The sequence below is a fragment of the Quercus lobata genome, chromosome 7 (assembly GCF_001633185.2).
Source record: "Quercus lobata isolate SW786 chromosome 7, ValleyOak3.0 Primary Assembly, whole genome shotgun sequence".
NCBI lineage: Eukaryota > Viridiplantae > Streptophyta > Magnoliopsida > Fagales > Fagaceae > Quercus > Quercus lobata.
In genome coordinates this window covers 31,577,494-31,599,300 of record NC_044910.1, presented here as the reverse complement: position 1 = coordinate 31,599,300, position 21,807 = coordinate 31,577,494, and the positions used below count along the sequence as shown (strand labels likewise).

At 34.3% G+C, this 21,807-nt stretch overlaps 1 protein-coding gene across 1 annotated transcript; it reads right to left on the bottom strand.

Annotated features, from left to right (window-relative positions):
* Nucleotides 1–6,800: 6,800 nt before the first annotated feature.
* LOC115954163 (KH domain-containing protein At3g08620) lies at nt 6,801–12,495 on the bottom strand. Its single transcript, XM_031072068.1, has 7 exons — nt 12,099–12,495; nt 11,875–11,963; nt 10,456–10,607; nt 8,778–8,894; nt 8,531–8,647; nt 8,193–8,336; nt 6,801–7,464 (listed from the first exon to the last, which is right to left on the bottom strand). The coding sequence occupies exons 1-7, from the start codon at nt 12,176–12,178 to the stop codon at nt 7,318–7,320; spliced, it is 846 nt and encodes a 281-aa protein (XP_030927928.1). The 5' UTR covers nt 12,179–12,495; the 3' UTR covers nt 6,801–7,317.
* Between the last annotated feature and the right edge of the window lie 9,312 nt (nt 12,496–21,807).

Genomic DNA, 21,807 nt, shown 5'->3' with positions numbered 1-21,807 from the left:
AAAAGAGAACATGTATAAATAAGCAAACAATCAAACTTTAATATATATTTCAAATTGAAATAGAGTACCAACCACAATTAACAATAGATTATAAAATTAATTTTCTAGATTGTAAATTTCTTATATATTTTTATTCTTTGTCAAATGAATTATCTAATAAGTCATTTGTAATTTTGTTTTATATATTGGGATGTTGATATTGTGTAGAAATAAAACTTGTGTATTTGTTTTACTTATCTTTGTGTTATTTTGTTTTAGATAGCAATGTTAGGATTTGTATAATTTTAAAATTATTGAATAAGTATTAATAACTGTAATTCATTCTTAATATAAGTGATGAATTCAAAATAATGTATTTTACATCAAGTAATTTGTTGCATGACTTTTTAAATGGCAAATACATTTTTCTTAAAAAAAAAAAAAAAATCATGTGAAAAATACAGGTCAACCTGACCCAACCCGCAACCCGTTTGACATGCAACCCAATTGACTTGACCCGCCCGTTTTGCCATGTCTACTTATAAACATTGTCAACCGCACCTTCCCTTATTTTGCAAAAGTTACATAGTAGCAGCATCAATGGGAAAGGAAATTTCCTTTGTTTTTGCCTTTCCCTTTTTACTCAAATCATCTTTAGCTACTTCCTTTTTTTTTAGAGCGCTAAGACTATCAAAATTTTGCATATATGATATGAGTTGAAAACAATAAAAAAATATTACTTTGATAATTTAGCTACTCTGTTTTTGCTGAAAATTTTTCTATTGGGCATTTGTGAAGAGTTCGAAACTCTGTTTGTGAGTGCACATTAACAGAGTTGTCATTGTATCTTGGAAAGCAACCGCCTGAGCCATTTGCACCGACAGATTCATTCCAATGGGGGCGAATTCGCTTCTTAAGGACAACGAATTTAGTTCCATGCCTTGGCGATAAGTTTTATTTAATCTTTAATTTTATACGCTTTTGCACTTGTCTATTTTGCTTATAAGTTAATTTGAGCATATCTTGTTTTATTGATATATTATTGATATTACTTTGTAACTTTGTTAATCAATTTGGACAATTTTCCAAACTATACTTCCAACAATGTGAAGCAAAGTGCTCAAAAGAAGTCAATGGACATGCTGGAGAAAAGACTGAAGGACTTCAAATGATAAGGCTTGTAATATATATCTTCCTCAGAATTATGAGTGTATTTTTTTTTTTCTTTCAGTAGTTCAGTAATCAGTAATTAGGAGTGTATATATCTCTGCTGAATATATAATTTTGTATTATCCTTGTTGATATTAAGAAAGGGTAGGATTCTTCAGGTTTCCTTATAATTTATATTCAAAATAAAATTTTCTCACATTTCTTTGGCTAATCAATTTTAAGTCATGCTAGGTCCTTGCTGCTTCAATCTTTTCATCTTTGCTCTTTCCTGGGAAGTTAGCCCATTATCATTGAGAAAGAACTTGCGAGTGCTTTGCTTTTTGTACTTCTTTTGCTTTCAATCTATAACTTATTTCATCTATGAAGGAGAGAGTGTTGATTGGCATCATATAAGTTGATGGTCTTTACTTCTTTGGACTTAGAAATGATGTGAGCATAGGAGGGGAAAGGTGTACGTGTACCTAGAAGTCTCAGACATGTTATTTCTTTGAGTAGTGTTTGTAATCTTGGGCAAAGTTCATTGGACTGGACACGATGCAGACACGTGACCAATTTTGGGCTTGCGTCTGAATAGTGTTGGGTCTTGCAATCCTACTTTTTCAGCTGGCCTGGCAATGCTGTCAAGTATGCCAGCAACTAATAACTCAGTAATTCAGAATTTGGTTGTTAACTATTAAGGAAAAAGAAAAAAGAAATATAAGCACATGCCTACCTGAAGAACCAAATAAACCGGTGTTTGCATCAAGTTGTTTGGGAGGCAGATAGGCTGGCAACTTCTCTCATCTATATATTGGCCTGCTGCTTGCCTTTATCAGACCATAAGTTTGCTGGCCAGTTATCCTCTCTGGTATAATAATTTATTGCTTCAATGAGGAGTCATTGTTAATTTATGTTGGAAAATTGTAAAAAGAATAATTGATCAACTAGTATAGTATTGAATTAATATATAAATCTGTAAGTATATTAAACAGTGAAATTAATACAATGCAATTCGTTAAAGAAAAGGTTTAGTAAAATGCAAAGTTTGTTTTGTTTTTGTTTTTTAAAATGAAAAAAAATAGTCTTAGAAATGACATCTTGGTTATTCCTTTCATCTATATTACTAATAAGAGGATTCCCTTTTAATACAAACTAAAGGGAAAAAAAAAGGACATGATTTGTACTGTTATTTTGGTACAAAAAACCGTTATTCTGGTAAAAAATATATTTTTCCCTTTTAATAATATCTCATGTACAAAAAGGGGAAAAAAACCACTATTTTCATTTGTATTCAAATGTTTGATATCTATCTGTATTTGTTATCTATTTCAATTCAAATACATTTATAAAAAATCAAAATTTATTAAAAAAATCAAAATTACTTCTTCCGAAATAAACCCACTACCTCACGTAATGCTACCTATTCTTATCTTGTATTCAAATGTTTTGATTCTTATTTGTATTTGTTATCTATTTGAATTCAAATACTTCAATTATGTTTTAAGCTTTTTTCTTTATCTTCTTCGCTCTGCCTAAAATTTAGGACATTATCTCCATCTCATTTTTAAACATTATTCTATGTAGGGATGGCAATGGGGCGGGGCGGGGCGGGGCCGAAGGATGAGATCTTCACCCCCGCCCCGCATGGATTTTTCTTGCCCCATCCCCACCCCGCCCCGCATGACGGGAAAAATTTCTTGCCCCATCCCCGCCCCTTAAGGCCCCGCGAAGATCCGCAAAGCCCCACCCTACACCGTAAAACTTTATTTCTTGTTAATTTTCCCTACAACTATTACCATTTTTTCAAATAAAATGACATGTTTCAATAATAAAAATATACTTGAAATTATAAATAAATTTATCCTATCAAATCCAACTAATTTTTAGCAAAAACTAAATAATATTATCTAAATGTTTAACAAGACAATATCCCTGACCCTCATCATCTTGTTCTCCAAAAATTAAAAAACAAAAACCCAACTTGTAAAATAGATATAGATTTTAACAAGCATAAAGAAGCAGTGTTGTTAAGCAGCCAAATGTCCACACAAAATTACAAAAACAATGACACAGACACATATTTAAAACCATAGACCCGTACCTCATTAAAAAAAATTATATTATGTTCATGATGAAAAGTAAGTTGAGAAATACTGTATGAATCATAAATGAAATCATCAATTCAATATTATATAAATTTGTTTCTAATAAAGACAAAAAAAGAAAAAGTTAAAATTGATACCTTATTTCCAACTTTGCTAGACAGAAAAAAGAGGTAGAGCCACGTTAGGTAGAATAAAATAAGTTGATGATATTTTTGTTTAAATAGTAGGGTTTTAGGGTACGATAAAATTACAATTTAACCCTTATTAATGCGGGGAGGGGCGGGGATGGGGCGGGGTGGGTCTAAAAAGTGTAAACCCATCCCCGCCCCGCCCCGTGATGCGAGTCTAAAATCTCGCCCCATCCCTGCCCCACTACCTTTGCGGGGCGGGGAAAACCCGCACGGGGCGAAGTGGGGAGGGGCGGGTCAAGCAGGGCGGGGAAAAATTGACATCCCTAATTCTATGTTACCTTACATTTCTTTTTAAAAAAAATACAATATATCACTTTTAAACATTATAACACTAAAAAAAAAAAAAAAAAGCATTAGTACATGCGCAAAGCACGTGTGATGAGTCTAATATCTTTGATAAAAGAATTAAAATGGCTTCTTTTTTTTTGTTTTTTGGGAGATGGATAGATAGTGGGGGAGGAGAAGGTGGGGGCTCAAACTTCAAATCATAAACATGGAGCACTATAAAGAATGTCATTACCACTAGATTATCACTTGAAGTTGAACCTCTTTTTTTGGCAAATTGGGTACAGTTTGGTTATGATAATTATGTGAAGAACATGATATTATTATAATAAATGTCTGATTCTTATCTTGTATTCAAATGTCTGATTCTTATCTATATTTGTTATCTATTTGAATTCAAATACTTCAATTATATTTTAGGCTTTTTCCTTTATCTTCTTCATTCTGCCTAAAACTTAGGACATTATCTCTATCTCATTTTTAAACATTATTCTGTGTTACCTTACCTTTCTTTAAAAAAAAAAAAATACAATATATCACTTTTAAACATTATAACAATAAACTTTAAAAAAAAAAAAAAAAAGCATTAGTATACGTGCTTTGCAAGTGTGATGAGTCTAATAGCTTTGATAAAAGAATTAAAATGGTTTTTTTTTTTTTTTTTTTTAAGAGATGGATAGATAGTGGGAGAGGAGAAGGTGGGGGCTCAAACTTCAAACCATAAACATGGAGCACCATAAAAAATGTCATTACTACTAGACTATCACTTGAAGTTGAACCTCTTTTTTTGGCAAATTGAGAACAGTTTGGTTATGATAATTATGTGAAGAACATGATATTATTATAAAAATTTTGCTCCTACAAACTACGTTTAAATGGATGAAGGTCCTTGTTTTAGGGAATTTTACTTACCGCATAAAGATCTTTTAATCTTGATATTTCTTTTATAATAAATAGTCTAAATTATGTCATATCATTATTTCATTGACAAAACCTCCTAAAATAATGGAGTAAAAAAGAAAAAGACAAAAAAACTGAGACTCGAGTAACATTATGTTTGCAAAGAAAAAGAATATCCCCCCCGCCTCTCCTTCCATAAATCTCCAAAATTACACTCAAACCATTTTCTTGAAATTCTTCAAATTATTTAGAGTTGCTCCACGTTGTCGCCTACAAAATCATACAAAAACCAAAGATGCCATGATTGGAGGAGAAATTTGAATCCTAAATATCTTTATTGGAAACACTAATAAGTATAGACTAGCCTTATTTTTCATTCATTGCAATTTGATGTTTACACGTTTTCTCATTAATATTACACATTTAAAACTACTAATACATCCAAAGTGTCATGAGGCTAGCTTCAAAAAATTAACAAATATTACATGTTTATTTTGTAGAAAAAAAACTATGTTTTTATTTTATATATATAATTTTTATTTTGATAATCTAATTTGTAAATAGATAAAGTAATTTGAAAATCAATAAGAGACTGGCCCTATTTTTTAGGCAATGTTTTAGTGGGAGTTAGAGTTGCATTTTAACCATTTTGTCCTTTAGTTATGTCTCTACTTAAACATAGGGGGTAGGAGTGTTCTTGAACCCAAAAAATGAAAATCTCAAACGGGGAAACAAGTCTTTTGACCGTTTATATGCATTTGAATGCATTATTATAGGGGAATCCATACAATTTCTCAACCTAATCTCAGCATGCTTTTTGATAAAATGGAAGTAACAATAAATCCATAATATTATCATAATAAATCATGTATATTCCTATGCACTTTATTTATAGTGGGTTTAACCCCTAAATTTGAGAAACTAAACTTTGTCCTCCCAACCAATAAGAAGTTGTATAGTATCAACATCTAAATCTATGGAGTTCATATAATCACTGAAATCCTTATTAATGATTTATTTGTATTGATTAAGTGTTCGTTTAGAATCCGCTTATTTTACTAAAATTGAAAACTTTTTGTTGAAAGTACTGTAAATAAAGGTAAAAGTTAGCTGAAATAGTACATTGAGACTTATGAATAGTACTAAAAAGTGTAGTAAGACCCATGAATAATAGCAAAAATAGCTTAATAGTAAAATAAGTTGGCAAAAATAATCTTTGCCAATCGAACAAAAGAATCACGTGTATGGTCCAATACAAATACTGAATAATTTCACCTGCACTTCATTTCATTGAAAGAAAATTAAGAAGAGAAGCAATTGCTGTATTTCCGTTTGTCATATATAATTAGTTATTTCATTCTTTCTTTTTCTTCTTCTTCTTCTTCTTCTTTTTTGGTATTTCTTAAAATACTGGTTCTTATTCTAATGTAATCACCATCTCAATGTACTAAATTTGCCTTTAGTTTTATGTAGCATTACTACCAAGGAGTTCAAATCTACTTTATACATTCAAAATTTTCAATTTAATTATATTATTGATATGTTTTATCTAATTTGCATATAATTATTGATTAAGTCTGCATTGTACGGGCACAATACTAGCTAGTAATACAATTGGCCATTAGCAATCTGCCTCCTTTACCATGTCCTTTTATTTAAATAAAAAATGGATCAATTAGAATGAAAACGATTGCCTGGACCATCCATCATGCTTATCTACACCGAATCACTCCATTTTTCCATTCATATATATGAGAAAAAATGTCTTTGATGCAAGGCTAGCGACAAGGACGGTTAGCTAGAGAGTTAGAGAGAGATGTTAAAGAGAATGTGTCATTTTTTTTTTTTTTTTTGAGAAAAAGAGAATGTATCTCATATATCAGACATATACTTTCTTCCTCTCACAGCGTGAGTCAAAAAGCGTTGTGAGAGTAAAAAATAATAATGAGGGCAAACATGCACCGGGTGAGAACTTGGATCGCTTTTGATAAGCCCCCATTACCTACCAAAGTACCAATACTTATAATTTTACAAGTTCAATACTTCAAGCCATCAAAACCTGGTTGAAACATTCAGCTTACACACTGACCATTTAAAGCCACCAAAAGGTAGAAAACTTTATGCTTGTACAGGCACTCTATTATGCATCATTCTGAATATATTAAATACCTCCAAAGAAAAAATAAAAGTAAAAAAAAATGCTTGAGATGGTCAAGAGAATCAAGATATGACCAACACAGCTAATTTTTAAAAAATATGGAACATGATGTACCTAAAGAAAATGTGGTCCATTGTCTTTAGGTCTAATACCCACATTTGTCTTTAGGCCTAATACTTGCACCATTAATATATTATATATATATTCCACACTTCTCAAAAGTCACTAACACAAGAATAAATCCAATGAATGTATTAAGTTTACAGGAAAAACTGACCTCAACAAACCTAAACTCAACTATATAGCTTTTTTTTTTTTTCCTTTTTCTTTTTGGTTTATTTTTTTTTTCCTTTTTGTCTTTCTGTTCCAAAAAAAGAAAACAAAAAACAAAACAAAAAATAGGAAAAACCCACCCGAAAGCTCACCACCAAGAACTGTTAGCCTATAATCTCTTGTAGCTGTGCTGAATTGAGACGGATGGCAAGGTATTTTCAGCCAGAATTTCTGGAGCAGAGCACAAAGCACTTCAGACTGGGAATAATGAGAGAGCTCAGCGTCCTGTTTTTGCACGTTTCATGCCACTTGAATTGAAAGGAGAGATACTACCGCTTGGCCCAGGACTCTCTTCTCTGAAATTTGAATTTAGCATAGCTAATTCACGCAACTGCTGCCTCTTAATAAAATCCTGAGACTCGTCCTGTATATTGATGAGAGACAAAGATGGAAAGCTTATGTCAAAACTAAGGACAAAAATGCTACTAGTTAATATATTTAAGGAGAATTGACTAGAAACTACTGCACATAACTTCTGTAAGTAAGAATTTTATGTGGGGAAGGAGGGATGTGCATGGCTCAACCTAGCAGACTTTGAAATTCTTCTGATTGTTTAACTTATTTCTTAACTGAGATTGTAAGGCTGTGAGTGGGAGCAACTTACACAAGAATTAATTCTACTTGCTAAGTCAATTTCTAGTGAAAAGTTTCTAAGAGATATGGCGAGCAGAAAGTGTCCTCAACTGAATGCTTGCCTCTTGAGTCTTGACCACCAAAATGGCCCTAATTCTTATAAAAAAACAGATGCTAAGAAAAGAAAAACTGCTTCAAGTTAACCTCAAGCTTGAGCAGAAGGCTATACCAAGGAAAACCATAGAGATTTACTATAGAGTCAGTGTGACTATTTGCTCCCATTGCTTCCTAAAATAATTCTCATCAAATGGAAGAGCAGACTCCTCTGCAGCTTAATTATACAAATGCCTCAATTTTGATCAAATTTTCCATCTATGTGCTGTCTTAAAGAACAAGTAAACATATCTAATGAACAATAGAGGTTCAGGACATGTTACAAATAGTGGAAATAATCATCTGCGATAAAACTATGTCCAATTTCAAAATATAAAGCAATAAAACTAGGTTAGAGGTACATACCACAGGTTTGAGCAATTCTTCAATAATTTCCTGTGCCTGCCTCAGCCTTATATCAACAACATTGGCAGGTAAATCAGCCTCAATTAAGATGTGGAGTGGTTCATTCAGGTGCTCGTAGCCCGGCCTTCCCCTTAGCTTTTCTTCCTTGAGATTGAAAAGAACAGAAAATAATTTAACATGCAAATTAAAACCAATCTTGAACATGAACAATGTCACATCAAATGGCACATTAAGAAAAGCATTATATTTCCATGCCAGTTTTGCCTGAATCATCATTGAAAAAAAAATGCATTTCTAATAGCAGCAGAACTGGAAAGAGTGGTGTGGGTGTGTATTACCTTGTCTGGATCCTTTATTGACCCTTTCCCTCTAATATATACACGGCAGCCTGTTGTTGCTTCCACTCGTTTCAGGGAATTGCCTCTTGGGCCCAGAAGCCGCCCAACAAAATTGAACTAAACATCCATAAATAAACAAGTACTTCAGGTGTTACTAGTTAAAAAGTTCTGTTTCTAAATTGGTGGAACAAGTGTATAAAGGCAATCACATCTAACTTCATACACTAGCATTCTGTTTAAAGCTTACATTTGGGTAAGTATCAACTGGAATTTCCAAACGCAAAATTCTCTTGACAGTGTAGGAACTAGGACTTGCTGGTGCACCTTGCCAGTCCATTGTCATTCCAGGGGGTCCACTTAATCTCTGTTATGTAATGAAAGATGCTTAAAATTTTATATAAAGATGCTCAAAATGAAAGAATTAATGAAAAAAATAGGGAGAGAAAAACAATAGCATGTGGTTTTCCAGATGCAGAACATTCAATAAATATTCTTATGTATAGAGCAGAATATAAGCAGAAAGGATCAATGCAGACAGCAAAAATAATCTTACTTATCCAAAAAAAAAAAAAAAAATCCAAGTTTTAAGCGAAGACTATATTAAGGCAGCCAACAACAGCGTGGACCAGAGATGAACATGCAGACAAAGCATATCAAAACATATCATGAACTGCAACAACCCTCACATAACTCCAAAAGACAAAAATATTAGTATGGTCAGACAGATAACTCATTCTTTTTTTTCTTTGCACTAGCCCAGCGCCAGCCTAGATCAAAATTGGATACACCTAATGAATCTTGTGACATACAGGTAAAGTATATCATCATGAAAAAATAAGACAGTCCTCTGGTGAGCTTAAATTACATGTGAAAATCAGGTTGCTCATTAAGTCAAGCATACTTTTTACTTGTCTAACTTTCCCACCTTCACAACATTTGTGAGCTTGAACTGATATTGGCAATCATATACTTTGTAGACCATGTATTTCCAGAATGATAGGAGGATAACATTAAAATAATATCAGTTTATTCAAGTGTGTGAATATTAAAAAAATAATGGATTGAAGGGAGAAAAAAAAAAAAGTACTCTCACTGTCACACAGATCAATGGTTGAGTAAAAAAGGACATATATATGTTCATCATTTTTCTGTTTTATTTATAAACAAAAAATAGTTCATTATAAAGAAACCTTATATACATGGGATGTATACATCAGATTAAACAGCAACTGTGTAATTTATCAATTTAAAGCTCCTCTCTCAAATCAAGTCCTCATTATGCTATCAAGTGCACCAGCGCAAATCTTGCCACAATAAAGGGAATCAGGGGAAAGTTGTAAACCAGCAAGAGTCACAGAAGTCATATATTTTAGACTGGACATTTGTGAACTACTTTTCTTTTTTTCTATTGACCACCCTTCCTTCCAAAGTATCAGTTTTATGAAGTAAAAAGTGGGTCAACAAGTCAATAATTTTCTTGGATTCATTCGCTTCAGTACGGTAATGTATGGGACCAGAGTGTTTTTTTTTTACCTTTAATGACACAAGTCGTTTGTAAAAACTTTAAATGTCCATCCACTAAAATGATCCTTGACCTACACACAGCAACCATGGACCTCGTCTAAATTTTGACCCCATTCTCAATGAACTGGTTTTTCTTAGCGGATTCCACTACTTTATACAATTCAATTGGTGTATAAAACGGAATAGGCTTGATCTGTCATTGCTGCAGTCTCAACCCTTATCTTAGTGCCTTCCAATTATACAAATTGGATGTATGAATAATCTACCCAAATTCAATTATGAAGTAAACATTGGACAGAGGAGGAAACACCCCTGACTCAACACAGATCACACATTTGCAAGCTTATTTGTCAGCAGTAGTCAACACTAGATAGAAAAAATAATAATAATAAAACAATTACCTCCTGAGGAAGGCCATTCCAGCCACCTAATCCTGTCCCAGTGACACTTGATATGAGGTTTGAAGAAGCCATGGGACTGGGGCTTCTATGCCGAAGCCTATCAAAGTCACTAAAACCTTGGTTGGACATCATCCCAGAAACCCGTAAAATTTCTGCACATTAAAGAGCATTTCAGATGAGAAACTAACCCCTGTTATTAACAAATATAACACTAAAGAAGGAGGCATTGCCAAAAAGGGAGGAATTTGAAGAACATTGCAGGTTGACAAGCCCCAAAGAATAAAAGACTATGACAGAATTTACCTATAATCTAACTTCTGTCTAAGGAGAAATGACACCCTACATGTTGGTATCAATCGTAGAAAGATTGGGAAGTAGATAAAGCTAAATGCATTAGTTCCAATCAGTGAGTAGGTCTACTGAGGACAACTACTCAAATGATCTAGACTCCAGCAGTTCATTTTTGTCTTAAAATCATGTTCTTAAACATAATAGGATTAGAACACTAGCAAACTCCAAAATAACAAAACTAGCGAATGTTTTATTATCTCCATAGATTGAAACCCACTAGTGAAAGTTTGCCAGATTCTTACCCAGCATTCTCATTACCAATTCTATGATATAAAAAAAAACACTGAAACCCCAAAACATTACAGTCAACATGTGTGATGTTATATTGTCTACCATATCGTTATATTTATCTTTCATAATTTCAGCATACAAGTTATTACCGCAGACCACCTATGTCTAGTTCAAACCAACCCCAGTATAAGACCATTTGCCTGCAATCAAATTCATATTCAGTTAAAATATTGTCTCCAGACCATGTATAACAGCAATAGGCCTTTCAATGGTATAGAAATTGTTACCAATTACCTGTTTTATACAGATACACCAATTTTCTTTGCATATCGGTTGCAATGTATCACACTACACCATACATTGCAACTAAATTTTCATAATTTGCTAAAAATTCGAATACTAAGGTATATTTGGGAAATCAAATGAAACTAAACTGATTATTGAGTTGACTCCATTCTACACAAACCAACTTGAGAATTCAGTAACTATCAAAAACTCGATAATTCAGATTATATTTTCATGAGACTCCCAACTTCCCCATTGCAAAACATAAATATAACATTATCTAAGATATCATCAAGCCAGGAGTGCAGGGAATTCCACACTCAAAAGATGGATGCACGATGAAATATAACAATCGTTGTGGAGTACTGTGCAAGCCAGTGGCTAAGTTTCATGCAATTAAAAGTTAAGAACAATCTAACCGATCTAAACCCCCATACAAACAAGCACATTTCTTACCCCACTAACAGTGTTGTAAAGACAGAAAAAGAACAGGAAGAAAAGGTAAACCCCATGAAAAACCCAGATCCAAAATTCAAAGATTTAGAAAGTGACCTTGATTTAACAGCCGGCTACATATCGGAAGGACTTGCATGAAAGGTCCAAGCTTTTGATGCTCTGCTAACAGCTCTGACAAGTACTGACTGCAAAACAACAACCCCACTTAGATCAAAACACTCAAAGATTTACAAACACACAAAATTAAATTCAACAACCTGAGCAAAAGACTATATTTTTCTCCCTCCTAGTATTATATTACTAGTTCTTGAGAGGCATACCTGTCAACATCTGGGTTGCTTCTAATCTGTGGGGAAGCAGCTCTTGCAGGTGAGAAGTTGGGGTTATACAGACCTGACATGGCTTTTCAGCTTTTCTTAGAGAATTTGAACAAACAAAAGAATGGAATGGGAAAAAGGGGTTTTGTTGTTCTTGTTGTTGCAGAAGAAAAAGCAGAAATACAACACCATCAATAAAGGGTGGTTTGTATTTTGTAATAAGAGAATTAAAAATATAGTAAAAGAAAATAAAAGAAAACAAAAGAAAAGAAAGAGAGAAAGTTCGACAGCTCTCTCTGTCAAATATGCAGAGAGGAAAGGAAAGGCAAATCTTAATTATTTTTCTTCTTCTTTATAATTTCCCTTATATAATCCACCTTTGTTTAAAGGCTTTAGCTTTGAACCCAAAAAATATAAAAATAAAAATTAGTGAGTTGGGGCAGTGAGAGAGCGATGAGTGGAAACAAGTGGATCTTTTTGGTAGCTAAAATTAAGGTAAGAGGGTAAAGATTCTGTCTGGAGCAGCAAAAATTTTCACAGTGGCCGAGGTAGTAGTAGAGCTGTAGACAGAGAAATAGAGTGAAAAAACATGTTTTTATTTTTATTTTTTTGTGTTTGGTTTTTAAATGTAAAATGGCTCAAATGTGGGATTTATATTTTTTATATATTATTTTTTTTTGTAAATAATAGGTAACTGTGAATGTAGTCATAGATATGTAGCAGGTGAGGACACGTGTCAAGCATGCAGAGAATCAAAGTGGGGGTTTTTACAGTTACAGTAAGTTAGAAGGGTCCTTGAGACTAGACAGCCCCATTGCCAAAATGATTATTGATGTTTGCCAACGCAGTCTTAGCTGGACACTCTCAGACACTACTGCTACCATTGCGCTTTGCTCATTGCTCAGCTCTCAACATTTCTTACTACTACGTCGTCGTTTTCTTGCTTTGCTCTTTTCTTTTTCTTTTTCTTTTTCACTTTCTGCTTCTTTCGCACCCTTTTTGCCTCCCTAATATTTCTGCCTCTTTTTTTCTTTGTTTTCTCTCTCCCTATCTCTCTCTCTCTCTCACTGATTTAGACTTTTTTTGGGTGATTTGTACTCTGCTCATCACCACCATAACCTATCATCTTTATCCCACCTTTATGTTTAGAGTCACACCATTTTTTTTAATACAAAATAGAATTTCTACTCTAATCTAATAATAAAAATAATCCTAAATAATTAATGTATAATAACGAAAATAGTATAAGCGGTGAAAATAATATTACTCTAATTAGAATAAACTATATTACCATTAAGGGGTGTGGTTTAGTGGTTTTGGGTGATGCACAAGATATGTTAAGTATGAGATCCAAGGTTCAAGTCCGAATATGGACTCACTTAGAGTACCTCTCTTAGCAGCTCAAGATTCACTAGTGTCCCTCGTAAGACTAAAAAGTTATAGCTCACTGTGGTCTCCCTGCACCCTAACAGGACCCCAAATCCAACGGGTAAAGTGCTACTATAGTCAAGTCCAAATAGGATTGCTACATTAGTTGCCACTTATCCATTTTTTTTGTTCATAAAAAAATAGAATAAACTATATTAACAATCATAAAAATATTGTCTTAAATATCACTCTTTGTTAACTAATACTATTTATGAATTCAATATGTATTCAATACTTAAGTATGTTGGACTTGACATGAATACAATACGATTTCAAAAATAATCATGTATTGCTTTGATGTTCTATCTAATATTTCAAAAGGACCAACACTTTTTTATTTTTAAACTATACTATGCTAAAACTTAAAAACATGCTTGCAAATGACTAATCAATGGTTGTCGGATCTTAACGTGGTGACAATTATAAAAGGCATCTTTCTACGCTTAAAGCTTTTTCTTTATCTTTTTAATTTTTCATATGGTTGTGTAACTTGTGTTTAATAAATAGAAGATTGCAATATGGAGATGAATACGTGTATCTACCAAAATTCAAAGTGTTTTTTGTTATATGGATTGCGCAAACAATTTGTGTGGTATATAACTTTTGGTTCGGGGGACCTTAAAGTCAAACTCGTCCTTTTTTTTCCTCCTAAAAGGTGGAAAACATAAAAGAATGGTCCTAGGAAGGGCATTTTATTATTTTGCTTTTCAGACACAAAGACCAACCTTTTCCATAATCAGTGGGGGGAGCGGGATGATGGGGCGGTGTTTAAAGAAGTACGGGTACCTGCCCTCCCTATTCTTTCTTGCTATGGCCCCTATACTATAATATTAGACTGTCTTCAACCATTTCTGACTTTTCTTGTTTGTTTCTTTCTTTTTAACCATTAGTCATGTTAACTGCATCCACGTTAGTCCGTTTAAATTTTCTGTTTATTTTATATAAAAAAAACTTATTTTTTCTATTTTACATATCTATTTTTACAAAACATTCATATCAATTTATCTATTCTACACATTTATTCAATAAAATATTTATTCTTTTACTATTTTTTTATTATTTTCTTCACATCCCTTTCACTCACTGCCTATCTCTCTCTCACAGACCAAGCGCCGTCACCAAGCAACCAACCTCCACCATCATCAACCCATCCAGCCAAACATCATCAACTCACCCAGCCATATCGACCCACATACCTGAAACCCCATTCAACCCAAAAGAAAGCCAAATCAACCCAAATACCCGAAATCCCATTCAACCCAAACGAAAGCCAAATCAACCCCATTCAACCCGAAGCCCACTAATCAAACAACAAGAAATAAAAGGAAAGCAATCAAATCGGTGGAGAGATCAGCAATCGGTGGTAGTGGCGGCGAGAGATTGGTTCACTGTTCTAATCTGATGGAGAAAATGAAAGAGGGTGAAAGACAATTAGATCGAAGTTGGACAGCTCGATTGGAGGGTATGATGAAGCATCTTCGCTCATGGCGACAAGTGTGATGGACTTGACCGGCAGTAGTGGAGGCATGGTTTGACCGGCGGTAGTGGTGAAAGTGAGAGCAAATGAGGAAAAGGGGGAGTGAGGTGAGGTGAAAGCAGAGACAAGGAGGGAGTTAGATGAGAGTGAGAGTGAGAGCAGAGAAAAGAGAGAGAAAAAACTATTAAAAAATTAAATACATGCTACAGTGCCCGTGTAAATTTACACGGGTACTGTAGCTCGTTGAAAAATTTAAAAGACTTTACACATTTTTAAACGGATTGATGTGGGTGGTTTTTGGTTCAAAATGTGTAAAAGTTGTACTTTTTTATATTTTAGAAAACTATAAACGGACTGATATGGATGCTCTAACATTATCTTCATTTCATACCCAATTAAGAAACTATTATCTTCATATTTCATACCCAATTAAGAAATTATTATTATGCACAAATTTTCAAATCCGTGAGATGTAAAAATAAAGATAAATATGCGACAAAGAAAACAATTATAGAAGACAATATTTACATGGTTCGGCAATTTGCCTACGTCTACGGAGTTATAAAAATTTCATTATCCTCAAAGAAAAAAATACAAAATGTGGCAGTACAATTTTCTCTCTAAAAAACAACATAAAACCCTAATCTCCCATTAAAAACCGCAACAATATTATTTCGGATCAAGTCATATTCCGGATCAAACACAACTAAACTCCACACAACTCAACATCTTTAACCTTCAAATCAATAATATTATTTTTTAATTTTAAGTGGTTAGGGAGGATTCCAATTTCCGACCCTTTTTTTTTTTTTGGGAAGAAATTCAGATCATAATATTAAGGAATGCTTTTTAAGTCAGCTTAAAATACAGAATTAATGTTCGGTGAAATATCCAACCTTAATTAAGGTATTTGATAAAAATATAATCATTATTCATAAAGATTATTAGTGGTGTTTCTCCTTTAAAAGTTTTTTTTTTTCCTCTTTCTCGCAAAGATTAAATTGTTTAATAGCAAATAATTGTTTTCAAATATCTAGCTTTTTTGTTTTATGATATTTATTTGCATTATATTTGTACAAATTTTAACCAATACTGTGTTTTAACACTAAAAAAACAAAAGGAAAAACTCAGGAAAATGTCATGAAGGAAATTGATTTTTGTTCAGTCATTTGCAACCATTACTCTTTACCTTGTTTGAGATTGATTGAAGACTTATTCCATTTCCTAGAACTTAAGACCCTTTAAACAAGAGGGAGGTAAAAAAAAACACGGGAATAAAAATATTCCTTCGTCAACCCAAAAGGATAAAAAGGTTTCTGTCGAATCCAAAACAAAATAAAAACTAATAATTCAATGCTGGAGTCAAATTCAGTGGGGTCTAATTGAACGATAGGTTGTGACTTCTGAATCTCAGGAATGAGAGCAATAGAGTGTCGTGATAAAGAGCCATAGGTCCACCAGCTAAAGTCCTCAAATGAATACACCAAAAAAAAAAAAAAAATCATCTCAACTAACATTAGGATTAGGCATTTATTAGCAGAATAATACAAGAAGTCAATAACCTAACAGCATTGCTAAACAAAAGATTCGACAGTGAAAAACATACACACACACACACAAGATTCGACTGGTCCAGTTCATTGTAAGATTGGTCACAGCTTCTCAATCATTGGATTCAATCTCTGATTAGACCTTTCCTGACATCAAATTTTTTTTTTCCTTCTAAATGGGGTCTAATTGAGTGATTCGAATGATTTTTTGCAAACACACAGAATAGTTGTGCTTAAAATACATGGAAAAAAATATGCTGCAATTTAATAGATAATGCTATCAGCTATGAATGATTCTAAGAAATCCAAGTATGTGGTACTAAAGTTCAGAGCTTGTAAGTTTGAGGAGATGATGCTAGTGGCTAGTGGCTAGTGGTATGTAATTAAAGAGATTATTAGACGTACTTTATAGTTTATATAATATTCTTTCATTTCAAGTATAATGATTTGTACTAATACTAAATATAATTATATTATAATTTTTTTAATTAAGATGTGTGAAGGTGGAAACTGGTGATTGATTCAAACTGTGAGCGGCGCCTAAACAGGAATTCGGCTCCTAAACATTTCGTAACAACCAAACAAAAACTAATGGCAGGTGGTGGAATAAAAGTTTTCTAGAGTATCCCTCTAGGCCATCGAAAGATCTCCACGCGTTAATTTCTATTGCGGCCAAATAATTGAAATGGGCTGAAACATACAAATATATCATTTTCTTTAAGTCGACATTTTCTCCCTCTCGATTTAGTTAATTAACGCGTTTTAGCTAATTAGTCAGTATTCTACAAATAGCAATTTTAGAGAAGTGTGAACAACCATGAGAACGGTTTAAAGTGTTTACTCCAAGCCTCCAAGACAAGCAACTTTTCAAATATGTCATTTCATAGGATTCTTCAAGATTGCTACTTGTAGAACCCACTTTATTTGTATTCTAGAAACGATTTGTATAGTAACTACTAGCAAACTCAATTGAGTGGGGAAAAATATCATCTTAAAGAAAACCGATTTTTATACGTCTCTATGCCTACTTCAAATCTTTCATTTTCTATTGTTTCCCCTAAATTTTCCAATAATTAAATATGATATGTGCTAATGCATAAACTTTCACTCATTTTTCTTTTAACCGAACCTCAAATCACAAGCATGTTGTGAAAACTAGTTCTTCCTTCCTAAAGATGATAAATGATCTCAACTCTTAAATAATATTTTGCAGAGACTATGAGTGTGGTATGCCACAATTAGGGGCGGAGCCAGGGGGGTAGAGGGGGGCAGTTGCCTCTTGGCTCGCTCAAAAAATACCTTTAATTATTAAATACTCCTGCCTACTTTTATTTTTTGGTTTTTTAAATGCCACTTTATTTCTTTGATCTTGAAACAAAACATAACTTCTAAATGAACTATTGAGAAATCTTAAGTCCTCCACTAGCATGCCTTGCACTGAAATTTTTTTTTTTAGAAATAATTACAACATGCTGCTAACCCCGCAACTCGAACCCTTTCCCCCTAGACCCCCAAGCATTTTGTGCATGGGAAGGTGTCAATTCAGCTACAAGGCTTTTGGCACATTAAATATCACTTAGTATTTAAATGAGTAGCTTTTAATTTTTTAAATTGATCTCAAATATTATATATTCACATAAATTTGTGTAAGTGCGTATATCATATATAAATTTAGCCCACTCTCAACTCAAATCCTGGCTCCGTCACTGGCATAATCCATCTATCCATTTATGGCTTATAGGATTATTATTTTTAATTAAAACAATTTTGATTAATTGTTAAGATCAAATCATCGTACAAAAGTTCCTCAAAAAAAAAAAAAAAAATCATCGTACAAAGAGTGACTCAATAGCTAGTTTGCTCCACACGAGTTATCAACACTATAATTCTTTTTCACAATGCATGACTAGAGGTATTTCACGACACTAAACACAAATTGTTCTTAAAGCTTGGAATGCCTTTCCATTGTTAACGGTCAAGTTAGGCACAAATGGAAACTTTGAAGGGAATCTTGTGACTTACGAAGTAGGAGGCCTTTCTTGTGATCATCTAGGTCGCTATTTGAGTGGTTTTAGTGTTGGGATGGTATTTTCAATGATCTTATACATAATTATGGATCGCAAGGGAGGGATAAGAGCTAATATGGGATAGAGGTTTACGACACTTTATCCATAAAGTAGAATTAAAAAAAAAAAAAAAAATCCCCATAAATGTATACTGATGATTTCCACCATAGCTTATGGTGTATGAACCTCTTGCATACTAAGGTGTGCAATTTGTACCAAGAAACGAGTATTTGTACAAATTCAACAGTTACATATAAAGCTCATCTAATATTGAGACTGTAGCTATGTTTTGTTATCCCCAAATCTTTTGGTAACATATTTTTGACCGGAATATTATATTGGAAACTCATAGTGTGATAAGATATGGAATTATTTGTTGAATTTACTCAAATCCTAAAAGAAGGAATGTGATTTATTAAAAATTTCTAGGAGTGCGTCATTTTGGTGACCATATATGAAAGTCAACCCTTGTGCATATAGATGCATATCGGCTTGCTTTAGCCGATGGCAATATCTTATGACTAATGTATACTAGTCTCATCACATGCACTCCTCATGTGCGATGAGGTTTATTTATTTATTTATTTTGATTTTAATGTTATTTTTCAATTTGAATTTATTTATTGTTAGTGAGATTACATAGAAATGAATTTTTAAGAAACTAAAATTTATGACTTGAAATTGAGTAAATTGATAGGTTTAGTGTGCGTTAGTTTATAGGGAAAAAATGTATCAAACCTCTTACATACTAAGGTGTGCAATTTGTACCAAGAAATGAGTATTTGGACAAATTTACTAGTTACATATGAAGCTCGTCTAATATTGAAATTGTAGCTATGTTTTGTTATCCCCACATCTTTGGGTAACATATTTTTTACCGGAATACTATATTGGAAACTCATAGTGTGATAGGATATGGACTTAATTTGTTGAATTTACTCAAATCCTAAAAGAAGGAATGTGATTTATTAAAATTTTCTAGGAGTGTGTCATTTTGGTGAGTATATAGGAAAGCCCACCCACCATATATGAAAGTCAACCCTTGTGTTAGTGAAGTTACATAAGAAGGAATTTTTAAGAAACTAAAATTTAGGATATAAAATGGAGTAAACTAATGGATTTAATATGTGCTAGTTTTTAGGAAAAAATGTATTAAATGTGCGTGAGATATATTTAAATATAGAGTGCTAATTTATAGGAAAAAAAGTTTCTTTGGTAGTTTTTTTTTTTTTTTTTTTGAATTTTGTTGAATTAAAATTTTAACCCCTTTTTTATTTTAGATAAGGATTATCTAAATAGATTAGAGGTATTTTTGACATTTTTTGAAATTATAACTAACTTCGGAATTCTCTTAATATATAGAAATTGTGGGTCCGAGAGCTCTGCAGTCCGGCCCAAACTCTATCTGGGCCCAGGGCCCGTGCCGAGGAGGTACCTTGCCGAAGACAAATGCTCAGTGGCCGAGGTAGTAAGGGGAACGGCTGAGAACTTACCCTGTCCTCGGCATTCCATAGCTTCAACAGGAAGACCAACACCTTGGTGTAGGCAATCCCCAAACAGCCCCCTCAAAGGGATGTGAACGGAATGGGGCCCATAGGGAAGCAGGGTGTGAACTCGGACCAAGGAAAGTGCGTCCCACCCCCTTCAGTAAATGTACCTGCCAATACCCAGAGTTGGTTAATGAGAAAAGACGTTTGGGCGGTGCAAACGTCGATCCATGCAACTAATAGAAAGTTAGACGGGACAGTTGATGGGATGGACACAGGAACAAGCTCCTGCCTGACCTACAAGTGGAGGGTCAGGATCAGCCAAGACGGACTATATAATAAAAAGGAAGGTGCACCGATTGGGGGGTTGGGAAAAATGGCCAGAAACCAGAGCCTCCCAGCCCACCTCCAGGAGAAAGACTCCAGGGGTGTAGGAAAGCTTAAGTTCATACGAACACCGCGAAAAAACCCACCGCCTATCGAACAAGGCCTAGCCTTTCAAACCCACGCTCTACAAATGATATTGTTAGGGGCCTTTTCACGTGCGAACCCGACACTGTTACGGTCCGTCACGAATCGCGTCCTTACAATTGGCGCCGTCTGTGGGGAAGGCTTGTGTGTTGGTATAGGAAGTGGGTCGATGGAGCTTCTTCGTTATATCTAACCGTCGGTTATAGAGTTCTAGTATAAAGTTCTGTTAGGGACTATGTTTCTTGATTAGGGGCTTGGTTGGGGAGCCAACTCCCTTAAAGCCAAGGTCCCCTGTAAAGAGTAAACTAGGTACCTTGTAACGTTAACCGTATGGATAAACTCTAGGGGCTTGGCCGAGGAGCTAACTCCCCTAAAGCCAAGATCCCACACAATGAGAAAACTAGGTTTTGGACAGAACCAAGGCATTGCATGGTCCACCGGACTCAAGCCTCAGGGGAAACCAACTACCTGGATGTAATGAAAACTAGGTTTTGGACAGAACCAAGGCATTGCATGGTCCTCGGACTCAAGTCTCAGGGGAAACCAACTACCTGGATGTAATGAAAACTAGGTTTTGGACAGAACCAAGGCATTGCATGGTCCTCGGACTCAAGCCTCAGGGGAAACCAACTACCTGGATGTAATGAAAACTAGGTTTTGGACAGAACCAAGGCATGGTCCTCGGACTCAAGCCTCAGGGGAAACCAACTACCTGGATGTAATGAAAACTAGGTTTTGGACAGAACCAAGGCATTGCATGGTCCTCGGACCCAAGCCTCAGGGGAAACCAACTACCTAGATGTAATGAAAACTAGGTTTTCGACAGAACCAAGGCATTGCATGGTCCTCGGACCCAAGCCTCAGGGGAAACCAACTACCCGGATGTAATGAAAACTAGGTTTTGGACAGAACCAAGGCATTGCATGGTCCTCGGACCCAAGCCTCAGGAGAAACCAACTACCTGGATGTGGAAAATTAGGTTTTGGACAGAACCAAGGCATTGCATGGTCCTCGGACCCAGGCCTCAGGGGAAACCAACTACCTGGATGTAATGAAAACTAGGTTTTGGACAGAACCAAGGCATTGCATGGTCCTCGGACCCAAGCCTCAGAGGAAACCAACTACCTGGATGTAATGAAAACTAGGTTTTGGACAGAACCAAGGCATTGCATGGTCCTCGGACCCAAGCCTCAGGGGAAACCAACTACCCGGATGTAATGAAAACTAGGTTTT

Bases quoted from the DNA above. Each gene is read 5' to 3' on its own strand.
- LOC115954163 (XM_031072068.1), bottom strand. From the start codon at position 12,178: ATGTCAGGTCTGTATAACCCCAACTTCTCACCTGCAAGAGCTGCTTCC. The intron at 10,608-11,874 runs GTCACTTTCTAA...TTTAATGTGCAG, and splicing joins TAGCCGGCTGTTAAATCAAG to AAATTTTACGGGTTTCTGGG. The intron at 8,648-8,777 runs GTAAGCTTTAAA...ATGGATGTTTAG, and splicing joins CAGTTGATACTTACCCAAAT to TTCAATTTTGTTGGGCGGCT.